At 40.7% G+C, this 23,499-nt stretch overlaps 1 protein-coding gene across 1 annotated transcript in view; it reads right to left on the reverse strand.

The window, feature by feature from the left end:
• Positions 1 to 23,499, reverse strand: part of COL27A1 (collagen type XXVII alpha 1 chain) — a 591,531-nt gene that overhangs the window by 24,142 nt on the left and 543,890 nt on the right. The window contains exons 58-59 of the mRNA XM_053696152.1: positions 16,959 to 17,127; positions 16,761 to 16,870 (exon numbers count right to left, since the gene is read on the reverse strand). Coding sequence (XP_053552127.1) covers positions 16,761 to 16,870; positions 16,959 to 17,127 — 279 coding nt within the window. The remainder of the gene's footprint in view (positions 1 to 16,760; positions 16,871 to 16,958; positions 17,128 to 23,499) is intronic.

A 23,499-nucleotide genomic window follows, 5' to 3' on the forward strand; every position in this document is an offset into this window, starting at 1 on the left:
ATAAAGCAGTGTAAAGCTCCATAACGCAGCCCCATTGATTCCTATGGGCAAACTAAATTTATGTCTACACCTAACACCCTAACATGAACCCCGAGTCTAAACACCCCTAATATAACACTTATTAACCCCTAATCTGCCGCCCCCGACATCGCCGCCACCTACATTATACTTATTAACCCCTAATCTGCTGCCCCCAACATCGCCGACACCTACATTATATTTATTAACCCCTAATCTCCCTCCTCCAATGTAGACGCAACCTACCTACATTTATTAAACCCTAATCTGCCACCCCCAACGTCGCCGCCACTATAAAAAACATATTAACCCCTAAACCGCCGCACTCCAGCATCGCAAACATTAAATAAATATTATTAACCCCTAATCTGCCGCCCCTAACATCGTCACCACCTACCTACAATTATTAACCCCTAATCTGCCGCCCCCAACGTCGCCGCCACTATATTATATTTATTAACCCCTAAACCTGTCTAACCATAACCCTAACACCCCCTAACTTCAATATAATTAAAATAAATCTAATTAAAACCTACAATTAATAACTAAATAATTCTTATTTAAAAAACATAATTTATGCTTACCTGATAAATTCCTTTCTCCTGTAGTGTAGTCAGTCCACGGGTCATCATTACTTATGGGATATTAACTCCTCCCCAACAGGAAGTGCAAGAGGATCACCCAAGCAGAGCTGCTATATAGCTCCTCCCCTCTACGTCACACCCAGTCATTCGACCGAGAACCAAACGAGAAAGGAGAAACTATAGGGTGCAGTGGTGACTGGAGTATAATTTAAAATTTAGACCTGCCATAAAAAACAGGGCGGGCCGTGGACTGACTACACTACAGGAGAAAGGAATTTATCAGGTAAGCATAAATTATGTTTTCTCCTGTTAAGTGTAGTCAGTCCACGGGTCATCATTACTTATGGGATACCAATACCAAAGCTAAAGTACACGGATGACGGGAGGGACAGGCAGGATCTTTATACGGAAGGAACCACTGCCTGAAGAACCTTTCTCCCAAAAACAGCCTCCGAAGAAGCAAAAGTGTCAAATTTGGAAAATTTGGAAAAAGTATGAAGAGAAGACCAAGTTGCAGCCTTGCAAATCTGTTCAACAGAGGCCTCATTCTTAAAGGCCCAAGTGGAAGCCACAGCTCTAGTAGAATGAGCTGTAATTCTTTCAGGAGGCTGCTGTCCAGCAGTCTCATAGGCTAAACGTATTATGCTACGAAGCCAGAAAGAGAGAGAGGTAGCAGAAGCTTTTTGACCTCTCCTCTGTCCAGAATAAACGACAAACAGGGAAGAAGTTTGACGAAAATCTTTAGTTGCCTGTAAATAAAATTTCAGGGCACGGACTACGTCCAGATTGTGTAGAAGCCGTTCCTTCTTTGAAGAAGGGTTAGGGCACAATGATGGAACAACAATCTCTTGATTGATATTCTTGTTAGTAACTACCTTAGGTAAGAACCCAGGTTTAGTACGCAGAACTACCTTATCTGAATGAAAAATCAGATAAGGAGAATCACAATGTAAAGCTGATAACTCAGAGACTCTACGAGCCGAGGAAATAGCCATTAAAAACAGAACTTTCCAAGATAACAACTTGATATCAATGGAATGAAGGGGTTCAAACGGAACACCCTGTAAAACGTTAAGAACTAAGTTTAAGCTCCACGGTGGAGCTACAGTTTTAAACACAGGCTTAATCCTAGCCAAAGCCTGACAAAAAGCCTGAACGTCTGGAACTTCTGACAGACGTTTGTGTAAAAGGATGGACAGAGCTGAGATCTGTCCCTTTAAAGAACTTGCAGATAAACCCTTTTCTAAACCCTCTTGTAGAAAAGACAATATCCTAGGAATCCTAACCTTACTCCATGAGTAACTCTTGGATTCACACCAGTGTAAGTATTTACGCCAAATCTTATGGTAAATCTTCCTGGTAACAGGTTTCCTAGCCTGTATTAAAGTATCGATTACTGACTCCAAAAATCCACGCTTTGATAAAATCAAGCGTTCAATTTCCATGCAGTCAGCTTCAGAGAAATTAGATTTTGATGTTTGAAAGGACCCTGAATTAGAAGGTCCTGTCTCAGAGGCAGAGACCAAGGTGGACAGGATGACATGTCCACTAGATCTGCATACCAGGTCCTGCGTGGCCACGCAGGCGCTATTAGAATCACCGATGCTTTCTCCTGTTTGATCCTGGCAATCAAACGAGGAAGCATCGGGAAGGGTGGAAACACATAAGCCATCCCGAAGGTCCAAGGTGCTGTCAAAGCATCTACCAGGACCGCTCCCGGGTCCCTGGACCTGGACCCGTAGCAAGGAAGCTTGGCGTTCTGGCGAGACGCCATGAGATCCATATCTGGTTTGCCCCAACGTCGAAGTATTTGGGCAAAGACCTCCGGATGAAGTTCCCACTCCCCCGGATGAAAAGTCTGACGACTTAGGAAATCCGCCTCCCAGTTCTCCACTCCTGGAATGTGGATCGCTGACAGGTGGCAAGAGTGAGACTCTGCCCAGCGAATTATCTTTGATACTTCCATCATCGCTAGGGAACTTCTTGTCCCTCCTTGATGGTTGATGTAAGCTACAGTCGTGATGTTGTCCGACTGAAACCTGATGAACCTCCGAGTTGTTAACTGAGGCCAAGCCAGAAGGGCATTGAGAACTGCTCTCAATTCCAGAATGTTTATTGGAAGGAGACTCTCCTCCTGAATCCATGATCCCTGAGCCTTCAGGGAATTCCAGACAGCGCCCCAACCTAGTAGGCTGGCGTCTGTTGTTACAATTGTCCAGTCTGGCCTGCTGAAGGGCATCCCCCTGGACAGATGTGGCCGAGAAAGCCACCATAGAAAAGAATTTCTGGTCTCTTGATCCAGATTCAGAGTAGGGGACAAATCTGAGTAATCCCCATTCCACTGACTTAGCATGCACAATTGCAGCGGTCTGAGATGCAGGCGTGCAAAGGGTACTATGTCCATTGCCGCTACCATTAAACCGATTACCTCCATGCATTGAGCCACTGACGGGTGTTGAATGGAATGAAGGACACGGCAAGCATTTTGAAGCTTTGTTAACCTGTCTTCTGTCAGGTAAATCTTCATTTCTACAGAATCTATAAGAGTCCCCAAGAAGGGAACTCTTGTGAGTGGTAATAGCGAACTCTTCTCTTTGTTCACCTTCCACCCATGCGACCTTAGAAATGCCAGTACTAACTCTGTATGAGACTTGGCAGTTTGAAAGCTTGACGCTTGTATCAGAATGTCGTCTAGGTACGGAGCCACCGAAATTCCTTGCGGTCTTAGTACCGCCAGAAGAGAGCCCAGAACCTTTGTGAAGATTCTTGGAGCCGTAGCCAACCCGAATGGAAGAGCTACAAACTGGTAATGCCTGTCTAGGAAGGCAAACCTTAGATACCGGTAATGATCTTTGTGAATCGGTATGTGAAGGTAGGCATCCTTTAAATCCACTGTGGTCATGTACTGACCCTTTTGGATCATGGGTAAGATTGTCCGAATAGTTTCCATTTTGAACGATGGAACTCTTAGGAATTTGTTTAGGATCTTTAAATCCAAGATTGGTCTGAAGGTTCCTTCTTTCTTGGGAACCACAAACAGATTTGAGTAAAACCCTTGTCCGTGTTCCGACCGCGGAACCGGACGGATCACTCCCATTAGTAAAAGATCTTGTACACAGCGTAGAAACGCCTCTTTCTTTATCTGGTTTGTTGACAACCTTGAAAGATGAAATCTCCCTTTTGGGGGAGAGGCTTTGAAGTCCAGAAGATATGCCTGAGATATGATCTCTAACGCCCAGGGATCCTGGACATCTCTTGCCCAAGCCTGGGCGAAGAGAGAAAGTCTGCCCCCCACTAGATCCGTTCCCGGATCGGGGGCCCTCACTTCATGCTGTCTTAGGGGCAGCAGCAGGTTTTCTGGCCTGCTTGCCCTTGTTCCAGGTCTGGTTAGGTTTCCAGCCTTGTCTGTAGCGAGCAACAGCTCCTTCATGTTTTGGAGCAGAGGAAGTTGATGCTGCTCCTGCCTTGAAGTTACGAAAGGCACGAAAATTAGACTGTCTAGCCCTAGGTTTGGCTCTGTCTTGAGGCAGGGCATGGCCTTTACCTCCTGTAATATCAGCGATAATTTCTTTCAAACCGGGCCCGAATAAAGTCTGCCCCTTGAAAGGTATGTTAAGTAATTTAGATTTAGAAGTAACATCAGCTGACCAGGATTTGAGCCACAGTGCTCTTTGTGCCTGAATGGCGAATCCGGAATTCTTAGCCGTAAGTTTAGTTAAATGTACTACGGCATCAGAAATAAATGAATTAGCTAGCTTAAGGGTTTTAAGCTTGTTTGAAATCTCATCTATTGGCGCTGAGTCAAGGGTCTCTTCCAGAGACTCGAACCAAAATGCGGCCGCAGCCGTGACAGGCGCAATACATGCAAGGGGTTGCAATATAAAACCTTGTTGAACAAACATTTTCTTAAGGTAACCCTCTAACTTTTTATCCATTGGATCTGAAAAGGCACAGCTATCCTCCACCGGGATAGTGGTACGCTTAGCCAGAGTAGAAACTGCTCCCTCCACCTTAGGGACCGTCTGCCATAAGTCCCGTGTGGTGGCGTCTATTGGAAATATTTTTCTAAATATAGGAGGGGGGGAAAAGGCTACACCGGGCCTATCCCACTCCTTGGTAATAATCTCTGTAAGCCTCTTAGGTATAGGAAAGACGTCAGTACACGCCGGTACCGCATAGTATCTATCCAGCCTACATAATTTCTCTGGGATTGCAACCGTGTTACAATCATTCAGAGCCGCTAATACCTCCCCTAGCAGTACACGGAGGTTTTCTAGTTTAAACTTAAAATTTGAAATGTCTGAATCCAGTCTATTTGGATCAGATCCGTCACCCGCAGAATGAAGCTCTCCGTCCTCATGTTCTGCAAATTGTGACGCAGTATCTGACATGGCCCTAGTATTATCAGCGCACTCTGTTCTCACCCCAGAGTGATCTCGCTTACCCCTAAGTTCTGGCAATTTAGACAAAACTTCAGTCATAACATTAGCCATGTCCTGTAGAGTGATTTGTAATGGCCGCCCTGATGTACTTGGCGTTACAATATCACGCACCTCCCGAGCGGGAGATGCAGGTACTGACACGTGAGGCAAGTTAGTCGGCATAACTTCCCCCTCGTTGTCTGGTGAATGATGTTCAACATGTACAGATTGATTTTTATTTAAAGTAGCATCAATGCAATTAGTACATAAGTTTCTATTGGGCTCCACCTTGGCTTTTACACATATAGCACAGAGATATTCCTCTGAGTCAGACATGTTTAACAAACTAGCAATTAGACTAGCAAGCTTGGAAATACCTTTCAACTAAATTTACAAGTAATATGTAAAACGTACTGTGCCTTTAAGAAGCACAGAAAAAACTATGACAGTTGAATAACAATGAACCGGATTAGTTATAAAAACCAAATTTTTCCCGGTAAAAGCATAAAATTAGCAAAGGATTGCACTCATTAGCAATGGATGACTAACCCTTAATATCAGAAAAAACGTATAACATTTAAAATATAAGCGTTTTTATCACAGTCAAAGCACAATCTCACAGGTCTGCTGTGAGTGATTACCTCCCTCAAAATAAGTTTTGAAGACCCCTGAGCTCTGTAGAGACGTTCCGGATCATGCAGGGAGAGAAGACAGACTTGTGACTGAATTTCTGATGCGCAGCAAAAGCGCCAAAATAGGCCCCTCCCACTCACACACAACAGTGAGGGAAGCTCAGTGAAACTGTTTTTAATTTAAAATAAACGACAGCCATGTGGAAAATAACGCCCAAAACAATTTTTCACCAAGTACCTCAGATAATTAAACGATTTAACATGCCAGCAAACGTTTAAAATCTAATGATATGAAATGTCATTAAAAAGCCTGCTGCTAGTCGTTCACACTGCAAGTTAGGCTAAAAGTTATATGCATACAGTATTGTCCCAGTGAAGTGCCATTCCCCAGAATACTGAAGTGTAAACATATATATATACATATCAGCCTGATACCAGTTGCTACTACTGCATTTAAGGCTGAACTTACATTATATCGGTATTGGCAGTATTTTCTCAGTCAATTCCATTTCTTAGAAAATAATATACTGCAACATACCTCTTTGCAGGTGAACCTGCCCGCTGTCCCCTGATCTGAAGTTTACCTCACTCCTCAGAATGGCCGAGAACAGCAAAATGAATCTTAGTTACGTCCGCTAAGATCATACAAAACTCAGGTAGATTCTTCTTCAAATTCTGCCTGAGAAGAAACAACACACTCCGGTGCTGTTTAAAATAACAAACTTTTGATTGAAGATATAAAAACTAAGTATAATCACCACAGTCCTCTCACACATCCTATCTATTAGTTGGGTGCAAGAGAATGACTGGGTGTGACGTAGAGGGGAGGAGCTATATAGCAGCTCTGCTTGGGTGATCCTCTTGCACTTCCTGTTGGGGAGGAGTTAATATCCCATAAGTAATGATGACCCGTGGACTGACTACACTTAACAGGAGAAATAAATACTTACCTGTAAAATAAACCCTAAGATAGTTACAATATAACTAATAGTTACATTGTAGCTAGCTTAGGGTTTATTTTTATTTCACAGGCAAGTTTGTATTTATTTTAACTAGGTAGAATAGTTACTAAATAGTTATTAACTATTTACTAACTACCTAGCTAAAATAAACACAAATTTACCTGTAAAATAAAACCTAACCTGAGTTACACTAACACCTAACCTTACACTACAATTAAATAAGTTACCTAAATTAAATACAATTAAATAAATTAAATACAATTACCCACTAAATTACACAAAATAAAAAACAAATTACAAGATATTTAAACTAATTACACCTAATCTAATAGCCCTATCATCCAGACGGCATCTTCTATCTTCATCCATCTGGCGGAGCGGGTCCATCTTCAAGACATCCGGCGCGGAGCATACTCTTCCAACGACGACTACCCGACGAATGAAGGTTCCTTTAAGTGACATCATCCAAGATGGCGTCCCTTAGATTCCGATTGGCTGATAGAATTCTATCAGCCTATCGGAAATAAGGTTGTAAAAATCCTATTGGTTGATGCAATCAGCCAATAGGATTGAGCTTGCATTCTATTGGCTGTTCCAATCAGCCAATAGAATGCGAGATCAATCCTATTGGATCAGCCAATAGGATTGAAGTTCAATCGTATTGGCTGATTGCATCAGCCAATAGTATTTTTTGAACCTTAATTTCGATTGGCTGATAGAATTCTATCAGCCAATCGGAATCTAAGGGATGCCATCTTGGATGACGTCACTTAAAGGAACCTTCATTCGACGGGTAGTCGTCATTGGAAGAGGATGCTCTGCGCCGGATGTCTTGAAGATGGATCCGCTCCGCGCTGGATGGATGAAGATAGAAGATGCCGTCTGGATGAAGACTTCTGCCCGTCTGTGATACACCTTTAAGGTATATCCCCTCCCATCTCTCATCTCTCCCTATTTAAGAGAGTCACTTCCCATGAATCCTTGCCTGTAAATTGAAGTTACTTGAATTTGATAATTTTGAGTCACTTTCTTTCCTGAAACAGGTCATATCTTTGCTCTTAATAGGAATTATCATAATATCCTATTTATTTACTTAAGTTTCTCTTAGAATTTAGCCTATGTTTACTACCTGATTACCTTCAAGGGAATACATTGTTACCTCTGCAACGGATCACTACAACATCCTGCAACCAACTCCGGATCTACTTTCCTCAGAGTTCCGGTAACCAATCACACTCACACTCACACCAGACACCTCCCAAACCGCTCCGGTCTAACTCACATTATTTCCACAGAAGTTAAGGTAATATCTGCTCAAATCTTTATTATCGCAATCTGCAGATTGAGGAGACTTACAGATTTAAGGTACTTTAAGCAGTATTTCTTTGCACTGACTTGCATCTACTTTGATTCTCTGTGAAATCCGTTTTTGCAAACTGCCTTGTTTTTTATGCCTTACATCTGCTTATATTATAATACCTATCTGAATGGATGTAGTTTGAGAGTGTGTGAAGAAACTCCCTAACACTAAGCTGGAATATCTGCTAATTATCTGCCTGTGATCAGGAGCTGCACATAACTTGAAATCTGATACTTGTGAACAAACTTATTCCAATACTGAACTATTTGAATCTTACTTACCTCCCTTTTATAAGCAACTCTAAACCATATATCCTATGTAATACTCTGTTTGGGAATATCTATTTATCACAACGAGTAATTCACTCATATACACTATCAAATGACTCATTGTATATTTCCCAAGTAACACATCCATTGTTCCTTGGCAAGTACTAATTAGGAGCAACAAAACATTTAAAGGAGACTTAAGGTTTTGCACTGTGACTTTAAACAAGTGCATTACAAACAACAACGTATTTAAAGGAGTCTCAAGGTTTTGCACTGTGACTTTAAACAGGTGCATTACACCGTCTGGAGGACCACTTCTCCCGGCTTGGATGAAGACTTCTCCCGGCTTCGTTGAGGACTTCTTGCCGCTTTGATGAGGACTTCTTTCCGGCTTCGTTGAGGATGAATGTCGGATCTTTAAAACTGTAAGTGGATCTTCAGGGGGTTAGTGTTAGGTTTTTTTTAAGGGTTTATTGGGTGGGTTTTAGTTTTAGGTTAGGGCTTTGGGCTGCAATAGAGCTAAATGCCCTTTTTAAGGGCAATGCCCATCCAAATGCCCTTTTCAGGGCAATGGGGAGCTTAGTTTTTTTTTATTTAGGGTTTAATTTGGGGGGTTGGTTGTGTGGGTGGTGGGTTTTACTGTTGGAGTGGTTGTTTGTATTTTTTTTTTCAGGTAAAAGAGCTGATTTCCTTGGGACAATGCCCCGCAAAGGGCCTTTTTAAGAGCTATTGGTAGTTTAGGGTAGGGATTTGTTTTTATTTTGGGGGGGTGTTTTTTAATTTGATAGGGCTATTAGATTAGGTGTAATTAGTTTAAATATCTTGTAATTTGTTTTTTATTTTGTGTAATTTAGTGATTGTTTTTTGTAATTTAGGTAATTGTATTTAATTTATTTAATTGTATTTAATTTAGGTAATTTATTTAATTGTAGTGTAGCGTTAGGTGTTAGTGTAACTTAGGTTAGGTTTTATTTTACAGGTAAATTTGTATTTATTTTAGCTAGGTAGTTATTAAATAGTTAATAACTGTTTAGTAACTATTCTACCTAGTTAAAATAAATACAAACTTGCCTGTAAAATAAAAATAAACCCTAAGCTAGCTACAATGTAACTATTAGTTATATTGTAACTATCTAAGGGTTTATTTTACAGGTAAGTATTTAGTTTTAAATAAGAATTATTTAGTTATTAATTGTAGGTTTTAATTAGATTTATTTTAATTATATTTAAGTTAGGGGGTGTTAGGGTTAGACTTAGGTGTAGGGGTTAATAAATATAATATAGTGGCAGATTAGGGGTCAATAAATGTAGGTAGGTGGCGGCAATGTTAGGGACAGCAGATTAGGGGTTAATAAATGTAGGTAGGTGGTGGCGATGTTAGGGATAGCAGATTAGGGGGTAAAAAAATTTAACTAGTGTTTGCGAGGCGGGAGTGCGGCGGTTTAGGGGTTAATATATTTATTCTAGTGGCGGCGATGTCCGGAGCGGCAGATTAGGGGTTAATAATTTTCTTTTACTGTTTGTGATGCGGGAGGGCCTTGGTTTAGGGGTTAATAGGTAGTTTATGGGTGTTAGTGTACTTTTTTATCACTTTAGTTATTAGTTTTATGCTACGGCTTTGTAGTGTAAAACTCATAACTACTGACTTTAGAATGCATTACGAATCTTGCGGGATAGGCTGAACCGCTCACTTTTTGGCCTAAAAAAAAAGCTTGTAATACCGGCGCAATGGAAGTTTGATTGAAAAAAATCTATACGCAAATTGCGTAAGTTGAATTGCGGTAAGGCAAAAAAAGTGTGTGGGACAGCTGTACCTACAAGACTCGTAATAGCAGCGGTAGTAAAAAAGCAGCGTTATGGCGCTTAACGCTGCTTTTTTACTCATAACGCAAAACTCGTAATCTAGACGAAAGTTAATTAGGCACATACAGTTTAAGCCCTTAACAAGCATAATAAAACAACTTATCATCTAGAGTTTAGTTAGTCTTAAGTCACTTGTCTCACATACACTAAGCAGAAATAAATATAATTAGCTCTAGGCCGTTATACATGTAAAATAAACTGCCAAAATTATAAGGTTGCACAATAACATAATAGCCGTATTATAGAAGTGGAGCCAATAAATCTTAATTGCTGCAAACGCAAACATCCTCGGAAAATATACTTTAAACCAACATAAGGCTAAATCATTACTATTAGATATGTGAATTCATGCATATTGTTCCGTAACAAATCCGGAAGAAAGCAGCCACAATCCGCATTCAGCTTTTTTCAGTGCCGAATATTATTCTTGTGACTGCAACACACCGAGATCTGTGCTTTCTTCCTGATTCGTTATAGAATGATGTGCACAAATGCACATCTTATTACTATCCAATATCAGATATAAAGATGGAGACTATGATCTTTGGAGTTCAAACTAATAGTTTTCATAGAAGAGCCCTTCCCTCAAATAGGTTCTTTGCCAACACCTTGTCAATGCCATATCGAGCCTATATTCATAAAATAAGGAACTTAAATGACTATTATAGGCCGCATTAACGTATACAACTTTGCAGGCACCTAATTCAGCAGAAAAAGAGCCAGCAATCTACAAGTGAATAGCTACTTTATTAAGCTTGAGGGAACATGAGAATCTTCTGGAAAATCAGAGTTTACATCTTCAAAATACAGACACCTTTAACTCAAGCAATATGAAATAAAACCAAGTAAGAAAGGCATATGGTTAAATAAACAATTAGCCTGAGTAGTAATATTAATATTTATGCTAACATATAATTAAATTAGCAGTGCAACAAAAATCACTTAAAGGGACACTGTACCCAAAGATTTTCTTTTGTGATTCAGATTGAGCATGACATTTTAAGCAACTTTCTTATTTACTCCTATTATCAAATTTTCTTCATTCTCTTGGTATCTTTATTTGAAATCCAAGAATGTAAGTTTAGATGCCGGCCCATTTTGGTGAACAACCTGGGTTGTCCTTGCTGATTGGTGGATACATTCATCCACCAATAAAAAAGTGCTGTCCAGAGTACTGAAACCAAAAAAAAGCTTAGATGCCTTCTTTTTCAAATAATGATAGCAAGAGAACGAAGAAAAATTGATAATAGGAGTAAATTAGAAAGTTGCTTAAAATTGCATGCTCTATCTGAATGACAAAAGAAAAAATTTGGGTTCAGTGTCCCTTTAAGTTAGCATCTGGCATTCCTGGATCAGTTTATGAATATTGTCTGGTCACTAAAGAAAATTATTTTATTTTGCTTGGGGCTTGCACTACAAATTTTCAGTAGTATACACAGTTTAAGATCAATAAATACATTTACTGTATATACGCTGTACAATACAGATTAGTGTGCCACAATATATAGACCATACTTATAATAAAACATATAGGATATAGTCCTGACAGGCACTCAATAAGAAAACAAACAAAATAGAAAACAAGCATGTTTCACAGTTTCATATGTTTAATACTTTACCTGACACCGAGTCTTTCAGAGCTCTGTTCCCACCAAGCAACTGCCTAGCTTACCATACTACCCCAGCCATTCTTTGACTGTAACTTGGAGGATGGTGAAGATGGTACTCTGAAGAAAATTGGATTAAAGGGACAGTCTAGGCCAAAATAAACTTTCATGATTTAGATAGAGCATGTAATTTTAAACAATTTTCCAATTTACTTTTATCACCAATTTTGCTTTGTTTTCTTGGTATTCTTAGTTGAAAGCTTAACCTAGGAGGTTCATATGCTAATTTCTTAGACCTTGAAGGCCACCTCTTTTCAGAATGCATTTTAACAGTTTTTGACCACTAGAGGGTGTTAGTTCACGTGTTTCATATAGATAACACTGTGCTCGTGCACGTGAAGTTATCTGGGAGCAGGCACTGATTGGCTAAACTGCAAGTCTGTCAAAAGAACTGAAATAAAGGGGCAGTTTGCAGAGGTTTAGATACAAGATAATCACAGAGGTTAAAAGTATATTAATATAACTGTGTTGGTTATGCAAAACTGGGGAATGGGTAATAAAGGGATTATCTATCTTTTAAAACAATAACAATTCTGGTGTAGACTGTCCCTTTAAGTCCTTTAATGGGTAGTTTCCCTTCAATATAGGACTGGGGTTGTATGTAGCAATGTAATTCTCTTAGTAAGAGTATTGGTGAATGATAGCTCTGTATGTTACAATGTACCTTCCTTTGCTTCCTTCCAGCCTGAATTTGGCAACCAGTGTTATCTTACACTGCTTTCCTTCTATCTCAGGTCCCTGTCAGAAGAGGAGAGATTGACAGACCATGAAGTGCTGTGGATGGCTGCAGTAGTGACCCTGGAGGGTAAATGCCTTTTATTTCTATAGCAGGACACAGCTGAAGATGGCACAGAAAGGGGTGACCAGATGGCAACTAGGTTCCTCCTATAGGGTCTGGGGACAAACTAATGGATTCCTGAAGCGAAGCTGGCGGAAATTTCATTCAAATTTAAGCTTGGGCACCTTTGTTTCCTTATCAAGGAGGTGTTATCAACTTTAGAAGCTCCAGGTAATAAGTCCTCGGATGAGCCTAAAATCCATAAACTTGATAGGGTTTATGATATCTCTCCTAAGACTCAAGACGTTTTTCCAGTCCCAGCCTGCATGGCGGATATCATTTCCAAGGAATAGGAAAAACCGGGTGTTCTGTTCTCCCCTTCTGCAAACTTTAAGAGAATGTTTCCGGTACCTGACTTATTTGGAGTTGTGGAATTCCATCCCCAAGATGGATGGAGCTATTTCCATGCTGGCTAAACGTCGACTATCCCCCGTGAGAATAGTACATCTTTTAGAGACCCCATGGACAAAAAAATAGAGGGGTACCTCTGGAGACTTTTCTCTCAAATGTGTCTTCTTTTCAACCAACCTGCTGTTAGTATTGTGGCAGTCGCTGATGCCGCCACCTTTTGGTGTGACTCTTAATCGGATATGCTTCTTGTTGAGACTTCTCTAGGTGACATCCAGAATAGGATTAAGGCTCTTAAAACAGCCAATTCCTTTATTTGTGACACGATTATGCAGATTATATGCCTTAAAGTCAAGTAATTGGGCTTTGCGGTTCTTTCACGGAGAGCCCTTTGGTTGGAATCCTTGGTCTGCCGTTATAGTATCCAAGTCCAAGCTTCTTTCCTTGCCCTTTAAGGGGAAGACGCTGTTTGGTCCAGGTCTAGATTCTATTATCTCCACTGTGACTGGGATGAAGGGTGCCTTCCTCCCGCAGGACAAAAAGTCTAAATCTAAGGGTCACCAATTAAGCAATTTTTGTTCATTTCATTCTAACAAGGAACAGAGGTCTCAGGCCTCTTCCAAACCTGACCAACCCAAGAGTTCCTGGAAACGTCCACATGCAAGCAGGCTCTGCTTGCTTGCATGGCAGCATTGGAAAGGAATGGGGTTATTGCCTCATTTCCTCTCAGAAAACTAGGACAGGGATTTTATTATAATCTGCTCATAGTTCTAAAGCTAGAGGGACTTCCCATTCTGGCTCTAAAAAAATGTAAACATGTTCCTTCATCTCAGAGATTAGCTGCTAGTCATCTTTTTATTTTCTCTCCCCACTGGTTTTTACATATTCAGTTGTGCATATTGTGCCATGCTTGTTTCCCCTGTGTGCCTGTTTTACCATCTATGGAGCAGTCTAGTGCAGCTCAGGTCACTGGACCTTCAGCTGAGGGCAGATATGCAGAATCTGTAAGCCCCTAATATTTATGCATACTCTGCAAATCTCTAAGATATGTGATTTATGCACTCAGCATAATTTTAATCCTAGTCATGGGATGTCTGCATTACACATCTCAAGTATGGACCTTCGTTGGGTTCTATTGAGCTGCTTCATAAATTTAAAGAATATAAACATTTTGTTATGGCTGACTTTATGTCTGCTATGCCTCCTCCAGCAAAGCTCAGATATGTTCTAGCCGTTGAGGTTACCTATGTATACTTTGACTTTTTCTAGTACCCCTAAACATAGAAAGGGAATGATAGATTCAGACTGTTTCGCTGCTGAGGGTTCAATTGCTGAGTCTCAGGAATTAGTGTCTAAGGAGTGGAACAAGCCAGGAGTGCTCTTTGTACCTTCTGCCAAGTTTAAGGCTTTGCTTCCTTTGCAAGACTTGGCGGTTGTGTGAGTTTGGTGCAATAACCTCTTTGGAAGAAATACAGGATTGAGTTAAGCTTGATTAAGGTTTCTAATAGCTTTATTTTTGATGCAGCTAAAATGTTTTGCCTTTATGCTAAGAATGCTGCAGAGGCTGTTTTAGCTAGATGTGCCTTAAGACTAAAGATTTGGTCTACTGATATTGTCTCTAAAAGAAGACTTTTGTCTCTAACCTTTCAAGGTAAGATCACAGATGGTGGTTCTTACACACAGCATTTCAATGGCTCTTTATCTGGACAATATTCTGGTGGAGGGTTTTGCGCAGGGATGCCCTTCTGTCTCAGCTACGCACACAAGGCTGGTGCATTAGTGCACAAAAGAGCTCTCCAAACCCAACTACTCAGCATGTGTCAGGTTGCAGCACAGTCCATTTCCAATTGTGGTCCAATGCATGGAGTTGGTGGAGCTGATGGTTGCTATGTCAGATGCGGACTGCTTCTCCAGATTTTATCTGCAGCCTCTGCAACTGTCTCTTCTGCATCAAAGGTATGGCGATCACAAGAACTTCTCCCTAAATCAAGTGACAAGTCAGTCCAATGATTTGTAGTAGACTTATTTTACTTTTCATGGTGCTTCATTTTGATGACCAAGCAGGACAGTAGTCACGACAGACTCAGAAAGTGAGGTTACCTATCAATGTTCTGGAACTTCAGAGTTCTACAGAGTTGGCCCAGTCATAGCAAGGAACCTTTCATCCTGTTCCAAACAGACAATGTCACATCAGTGGCTTATGTCAATAATCAGGGAGGAACTTGCAGTTAATCAGCAATGAGGTGTTCACATCATTAGATGGAAGGTGACTCCTCATAGTGTAATCCAAGCCATTCATGTTTCCTGAGTCTACAGTTCGGAGGCAGATTTTCCCATTCATCAATGCATCCATGCAGGAGGTTTTTGACCAGATTGAGAAGCACTCGGGAAGGTCAAAGATAACCCTTATGGTTTCTTATTCGAACCACAAGCTTCTCTACTTTTATGCCAGGTTTCGGGGCCCTGAAGTGGTTCTGGTGAGTGCCTTAAAGGTGCCTTTGTCGGCCAAGCTGATTTACAGCTTTCTTCCCATAGTATTGCTATCCAAAGTGATAACCAGAATTAACCAGGAACAGAGGTCAGTGGTCCTTATTATGCTGGCTTGGCCTCCCAGAACTAGAGACCTAGTTTCTGTGTACTCTTGCCCTCTGTAGTGTCTTCCTTTTAGTAGAGACCTTTGGTTTCAGGGAGCTTTCTTTCATCAAAATCTTCTCACCCTGGCTTTGATGGCCTGGCAATTGAACATGCTGCTTTGGAAACTGATAATAACAACGATAAAGGCTTGTCTGAAAACGTGATCCTAGAGGGGATGCCTGTTACCAGATGCATCTACTATACTGTCCAAAGAATGTATCTGGCATAATGTTCTGCTAGGAATTTTTGTTGGAAATCCATTCAAATTCCTAGAATTCTGGGTTGGTGCAAAGCTCTGGAATGCAGTAGAGTTTTGCCTCTCCCCCTAGTGGACAGGATATATATCCCACATGTGATGATTTGTGGACTCTCACCATCATAAAATAAATACATTATCAGGGAAGGATACAATATGTTTTTTTCCTGCATTTTAAATACAGAAACGTTTGCACCAAACAAAAAAATGTTACTTACATAGTAAGTGTTAGATAATAAATGAAGCAGTACATGTAACTTTTGTGCATTGTCTCACAAAATGAACTACGTCAGCAACTAAACACTGCTAGATTTAGCTAAATTACATGACATTGTTTTAGTTGATGTGCTAGCTCCCAGTAGTACACTACGGCTCCTGAGCCTACCTAGGTATGCTTATCAACAAAAGATATAGAGTATGAAACCAATTCGATAATAGTTGGATATATTTTTTTCTAAATTGTATGCTTTTTGTGACTCATGAAAGTTTAATTTTGATTTTACTGTTCCTTTTAAATAAACAAATATTAACCCTATACCTCAGCATTTTTACACTTAGATGTTAAATAGAGTGTCTCTTGCCAACTGCAGCGAGAACCATGCTATTTCCGAATAGTGCGTCTGGCCACTGTAGGCGACACTATCCCTATTACAGGGCTGGAAACCCCTTAAAGATGCACAACATACAGGTTACATCCGTGTTGTTAAGGGATTAAACTGTATTGTTCTTAACCATTTAAGCTCTTATCCATCCACAGTTAGAATTTTTAGAATATTACCTTTATTTATCTAAAATTTAGTAAGACGGATAAAAAAAAAATTGTACACACTTACTTTGATTGGTAGAGTGCAGTTCATTTTATTATGAACTATTTTGATAATGAGCATTGTAAATTAGCCCCTTCTTACCTTGGATGCTGTGATAGGCTTGAGACATGTCAGACCACCCTGTGTAAAGTTGCATGTGACTTCTATAGTGTCCGAAGAACAGCCAACATTGGGATCAATCCAGTAAGTGCCTGAAGACAGAATTCAAAGTCAACAGAGTTATCCAGCAATAAGATGATTTTGTACACTGACTTATGCCATTATAGAAGGTCTCCCTACCATCTCCCAACTTCTGCTGGCAATTCATCAGATCTCTGCAGATACGAGCAGGATTGTCTCTTGTGCCCAGTGGGTTTTTGATACTCTGTATGAGGCTACTGAGGTAGTGTAGGGTCTTAAAAATTTCTCCTCCGTGATCAATTAACATGAAGTCAGTACTCCGATAGGACTGTCAAAAAGTAAAGAAAACTCATATTTTTTCTTTTCTACAAAATATACTACAAAATGAACAACTTGAATACAGAAGGCCCAATGCAGAACATGATAATAATGTGCAATCTTTAGTCCAAAGGTGTACCAAAATATAATAGTTTTAAGGAATGCAAAGTTAATAGATTTTGTATTAAAAAAGATTACTAACAAGATATTCATAAAGTAATTTTAGAGTGTATGCTACATTTTTCATGGGTATCTACTACTATATTACAGCTCTTGTACTAGACCTGAACAGCGTAACGTGCAGCTGGATTACAAATTCAAATCAATGCATGATTGCAAATCATTTTGCAGGCAGAACATATTGTTATATGGTTTAAGATTATTTTTATTTTTTTTAGTAAACATCCAGCCCACCCAATCCAAAATAACTCTTCAACGTATAAGGCCACATACTTAACTACAATACCGTTACTACATTCTCTACACTATTCTGTGGCCTTATGTATGCTCTGCCCAGTGTGCTTCAGATTGTCCTAAATTATTAAATCCTATCATATATGGAGAGAAATCACTGTACACCTCCATTAATAATCCTCACGTCGGTTGTGCATGATGAAACCCATTGTCTTCAGAGACAACTGAGTTGGTATACAAACCACATTACAGCTCAAAACACAATACAATTTGCTAATTCTGTGAGAAGTAAGGAATTAATTTTTCAAATTAATTAAATCAAAACATTTGCATAAGTCTGGATTTCCTATGATATTTTCTTCTTAAATGGAAAGAGTCCACAGCTGCATTCATTACTTTTGGGAAATAAGAACCTGGCCACCAGGAGGAGGCAAAGACACCCCAGCCAAAGGCTTAAATACTCCTTCCACTTCCCTCATCCCCCAGTCATTCTTTGCCTTTTGTCCCAGGAGGTTGACAGAGAAGTGTCAGAATTTAAAATTTTTGTTTTTTGTCTCTTATGGAGGGTAGTACTCTTCGGCATGGGACAGGAGTTTTAAGTAGTCCTGTCAGTCTCTCAGTGAGGGCTTGGATGAAAGTTAGAGTCCGGAGATGCAAGGAGAGTCTTTCTGCGAAACCATCCTGACTCAGACTTCTCTCAAGTCCATGGCGGAGGCGATGCTACTATCCGTCACACTTGAAAGGCCGTGTTCCTGTTCCACGGCGTAGATTCCGGTAAGATCGTTTAATTTTACTTTATTCTCAATGTACTCTAATGTGAATGTTTTCCCGAGAGGCTACCACCTAACTTATCATAAGGGTCTCAGTGAGTCTCTTGGAATTGAGGGTTAATATCTCCTGAGGGGGGTTATTGAACAGAAGGGTTTATTACATGTTTGTTATGTGATTCAAACTGCTTATGTGTGATGTTTATGGGCTCGTGGTTTGGAACATTGAGGCCTTTGGAAGTGACGCAGCCTTTTGGTTGGGCGTGCTTTTTTGGATTGTACGGTTCACCTTGTGTTCGGGCGTGGTTCCGTTCCGTTTTCCATTTCTGCATTCCCGACCGTGTGGCGAAGGAAATTTTCTAGTCCGCAGGGGTCTGGTCATAAGAGGTGGTGAGTGCCCCAGCCATTGGGGGTGTCAGGTGCCGGTTTTTTTTTTTTACTACTTTAGTCCATATTTATATATCCTCTATCCAGTTATGGAGGATTCTGATGCTGAGACTGTACTAATTTCAGATTCAGTTACAGAGGATTCTGATACTGAGACTATTTTGATTTCAGATTCTGTGTCCGGTGACGAATCTGGATTGGCGTCGTTGACACATGTCAACCAGTTTTGTTCCGTATGCCATTTCAGAGCGCCTGGTTCCTCGGGCTCGGGGAATCAAGGGACTGCTGAGCCATCCACCTCTGGGGGTCTTGTCCTCCGAGAGGCGAGTTCCCTACCAATTTATACTTCTACACATGCTGGTGATCCAGTTTCTGATTCCTCCATGCAGAGTGGCGTGTTCCCCCCGGAGGTCGCAGCACATTTTTGCTTCCACATAATGTTGGCGATTGTTCGTCTGCAGAGTCCAGACGTTTATTTGAGAATGTGCTTGTGCCCTATTGTCCCGGGCCTTCTGCCTTGGGGAGGGCCTCTACAGTTCCCTGCGAGTGTAACTGTCCCTGAGTGTTGTGCCTTACGTTACAGGATTGCGCGCCTTCGCGTATTGCTCAGACATGTTTTACAGTTATTGAATGACCCTATTGTTACCAGATACGGGGATTTTCAGTCTGCTAATTCGAATGGTGCACATCATTAGACATGTGGGGATGAGGTAATCTCCCGATTGTCATTTGTTTGAGATCTTTCCCAGTTTTGAAAGATAAGGCTCCGTTTGGCTGGTCCTGCGGGTAGGCCTGTGTCTTTTTGGGCGTTAACCTCCGGGTTGCCTTATATTTTATTTATATCCGATGGGATGTCTTTTATTTGTTTTTGTTTCCTTCGGGAACCTTCTGGGATTGATACTCTTTCTTACTTCTTCGGAAGTTGATTTGGACATGTTAGTCCTATGTTAAAAATGTTTTTTCCCTATGAGGGAGAATTTAGGCAGCTTGCCGGTTACGACCCTAGGTGCAGGCTGGTCCTGTCGGGTTCGTTCGGTCTTGCGGCTGTTCAGACATGTGGCGCTGTTCTGCTCGGCTGGTTCGTAGAAGCGCAGAGTGCTCAGGTTATCATTGTTTTTCATGTTCAACTAAGCATTCGAGAGGACCTGTGGGTTTGTGAGGTGGGAAGGATTGTTTCAGTCCTTATAGCCTTCAGTCATAGATGACCGGGCAGGGGAGTTTTCCACTGCGTCACTCTGACATCTGATTTCATCAGAACTTAGAGTTTTCCTCCCCCATGCGGTGGAGGGTTAGAGGGCTTAACGCCCCTTACCACAGTTGAGCGGTTTGGCCTTCATTTTTAGGCCTCTGGATTTGTCCTTTTGGGCTTGATCCAACAGCTTGTACAGGATAGGTATCTAGCATGCATAAGGTTCGCAGTTTGAAACCAGTTGCAGCTCTTGACACCTTGCAGGTGTACGCGTAAGCTGTTTATAGTGTATCTAGATGCAGCTCTTACTCCTATACGTGTACTGTCTGTCTGAATTATAAGAGACCTTTGGGTCTTCTTCCTTTGTCTCAGGGTGAGTTGGATCTCCTTTTAGGGATCTATGTTTCCGGGTGATGGATTGTTCCCTGCGGGGACTTTGTTTAGCTCAGGGTTTTCCGGAGCTGGGTAGGCTTAGTGCCTTTCTTTTCCTTGTGTCCTCTGCTTGTGCGGAGGTGATAGGGAGACCGTTTATTGTCTCCTGGAGGACTGTTGGCTCAATCGAGTCCGTTTTGCGGTCTCTAGTTTGGATTCTGGACTAGCTGCGAGTCAGTGTCCTTGGGGCTTTTCCTTTCAATATTTTCTCGGCTTCGGACGAATCGTTTTTTTTTTATTGGGTAGAGGTTCAGGCCTGGTGCCCTCAGTATGGGCCGCCTATTGTACCCTCCCGTTTTGGCATTCAGTGTCCTCTATAGCTTGGGTATTGTTTTCCCAAAAGTAATGAATGCAGCATTTAAGAAGAAAAACATAAATTATGCTTACCTGATCATTTCCTTTTCTTCTGATGAAAAGAGTCTACAGCTCCCCATCCGTAACTTATGTGGGGCGTCCTTTTTTCTTCTGGCACCTTTCACCCTGATATTTCTTCTACTGTTCCTTGTTCCTTGACAGAATGACTGGGGGATGAGGGAAATGGGAGGAGTATTTAAGCCTTTGGCTGGGGTGTCTTTGCCTACTCCTGGTGGCCAGGTTCTTATTTCCCAAAAGTAATGAATGCAGCTGTGAACTCTTTCCATAAGAAGAAAAGGAAATTATCAGGTAAGCATAATTTATGTTTTTTGGACTTTTACACCATATACTCTGGTCAAATGTCATGTTTTTCTCTCATGATTTATCACAACAGTATGATATTATGATAACTTAGTATTGTGTAAACTATTCCCCACCTACTTGTAGAAGTAAATTCTTCCTTATATCCTCCCCCTCAAGCTTTAACTGCAGCCTGCTTGGAGAATACCACATAGACATTCTGTTTCAGTATCTAGATTTTTATTATTTTATTTTTTATTGCTTTGTGAATGCAATTGATTAACCAGATACTCTAAACTTGTACAGAAATGATCTATGCCATAAAATGCTAATTAAAGATTCAATTACTATGAACTTTACATTTGGCGATTTCAAACAAGGTTGATGTCAAACGCACTACCATCCCCATGGAGGATAGCACCTCTTTCCGGGATCCAATAATCTGCAAAATTGAGTCTTTCCTGAGAAAACTCTTTCTTCAGACAAAGGGCAAAGGAGTACAAGAAGCGCAAGAAGCCTTGAATTATTTATTTGTCACAACAAGTAAAAATATTCAACATAACAACTTACATTCAAGTAAGTAAATTCGTGCACCAAGTATGCAACACAGCCGCAGTACAGGACCGGATCCTCAGGCAGATATGTCCAAAACAGATTTTGAAAAGGACCGCCGAACAGAGTCGGCGTCTGACGTCACTAAAGGTTCCGGCACCGGAGCGTCCCCCTGCAGGCCTAAGCCTCCTAGACCGCTATTGCTGATGTTGTAACCGGAGCACAGGAGCACTGTATCCCTACGCGTTTCGTCCGGATCCCGGACGGACTTTTTCAAGGGTTGTTGGATAGTGAAATTAATGCAATGTTCAGACACTGTTATGGGCCATCTATTTATACCAAAGGAGAGGAGCGCCCTCTATCGGTATATTAAACAAATGACATGATGATGGCCAGCATTAATATAAGATTGAATACAGAATAAAATACATACACTGACAGGTCTTCTGCTTAAATCAGCAGTATCTATCACCTGTGTGGCCGTGGCAGTAGCCCTCTGGTGTGATTCTTTATCCACAATGGTTTCTGAAAATGCCTCTGCTGAGGATTTCCAGAATTGCATTAAAGCCCTTAAAATGGCTAACACCTTTATATATGACGCAGTAATGGACATTCAAGATTGATGTCAAGAACATGTCTATGGCAGTTATTGAAGAGAAGCATTATGGTTAAAATCATGGTCAGCATACGTGGTTTAAAAAAAAAATTGGTTAATGTCCCTTTCCTTCAAAGGGAAGAAGATTCTATTTGGTTCTGATTTGGACTCTATTAATAAAAGTGTTACTGGTGGGAAAGGAGCTAATCTTCCTCAGAAGAAGAAATCTAAAAGAAAGAACAGACCAAATAATAAGTTTCGTTCCTCTGGGGATCAGATTTCTAACACTAGCGTATTTTCTTTTTTTTTTCTTGTATGCCCCTTTAAGTATTGCAGATCTTCCAGAAGGAACATTCCATGTTTGCTGTATTTAACCATGTTTCTTTTCCCCATAATATACCGTAAAATAAGTATTCCACTGATGAATGCTCATGTCGTGCCCGTGTTTCACCGGGCAGTTTTTGAAAATCGTTGTTTATTATGTGTTGGTCTTTTCCTATGGACAGCAACATGATAAAGCAGTTGACAGTGGTTCTGTCTATAACTAGACCAGATTGACTTTCATTAAGTCCATATGTGATTGATATCCTGATAACTTATGATACTTCTGGTGGCTGGTACAGAAATGGTACAACTTTTCAAGTCACTAGAAACTTTGTTCATTAGATAAGTCTCTCCAAAGAAATGTTTTAGAATAATTCCCTGAGAGTTTCTATGCGAGAGATAGATCTCATTGTATTATTGAAGGAATACATGGTGTCCAGTCCACTCCAGGTATTGTGTCATGACCAAGGATACACTGGAAGCCTGTGGTCATGCAGTGATGATACTTTGTCAAACCATTTGTGTTTTCCCCCTTGTTCTAATGCTTATTTAGATCATTAAAAGGAAACAAAAAAGTTCAACAAGAGAAACAGAGGATAATATAACAAGTTGTTGCTTGCCCTTGAAATATATGGTTACCAGGACTAGCCACCATGTCAGGCCACTGGATATTGCTGCAGTTTGGTGACTGGTAAGCCGATGGAGGGGTGCAACTTTAGATAAGCCACTTACCACAGCACAGACACAGCCCATATGCTATTAGAAGGTACTTTGACACAGGTACAGCATAGCCAGGGGACTTAGCCTGCTCATTTTTGCTCAAAACAGCAAATTAACTTTTCTACATAACTTTTGGCAGGCCTGGGACTCTCTTTTTAGCATTTTTTTTAAAATAGGTTATGGCCCTTTAAGAAAGCAATTTAACAAAGCAATCAACGGTTCCCTCACTGAACATCTGGCTAGCCTAAGCAGCAGACTGGAAGTGCTTTGTGGGTATGTTTGTGTTTTTTTTTTTTACAACTCAAACCTTTATTATGTTTTGTTGTTTTTTTTCTTTACAGTTTTAGG

This window comes from Bombina bombina, chromosome 12, assembly GCF_027579735.1.
Source record: "Bombina bombina isolate aBomBom1 chromosome 12, aBomBom1.pri, whole genome shotgun sequence".
Classification (NCBI taxonomy): Eukaryota; Metazoa; Chordata; class Amphibia; order Anura; family Bombinatoridae; genus Bombina; species Bombina bombina.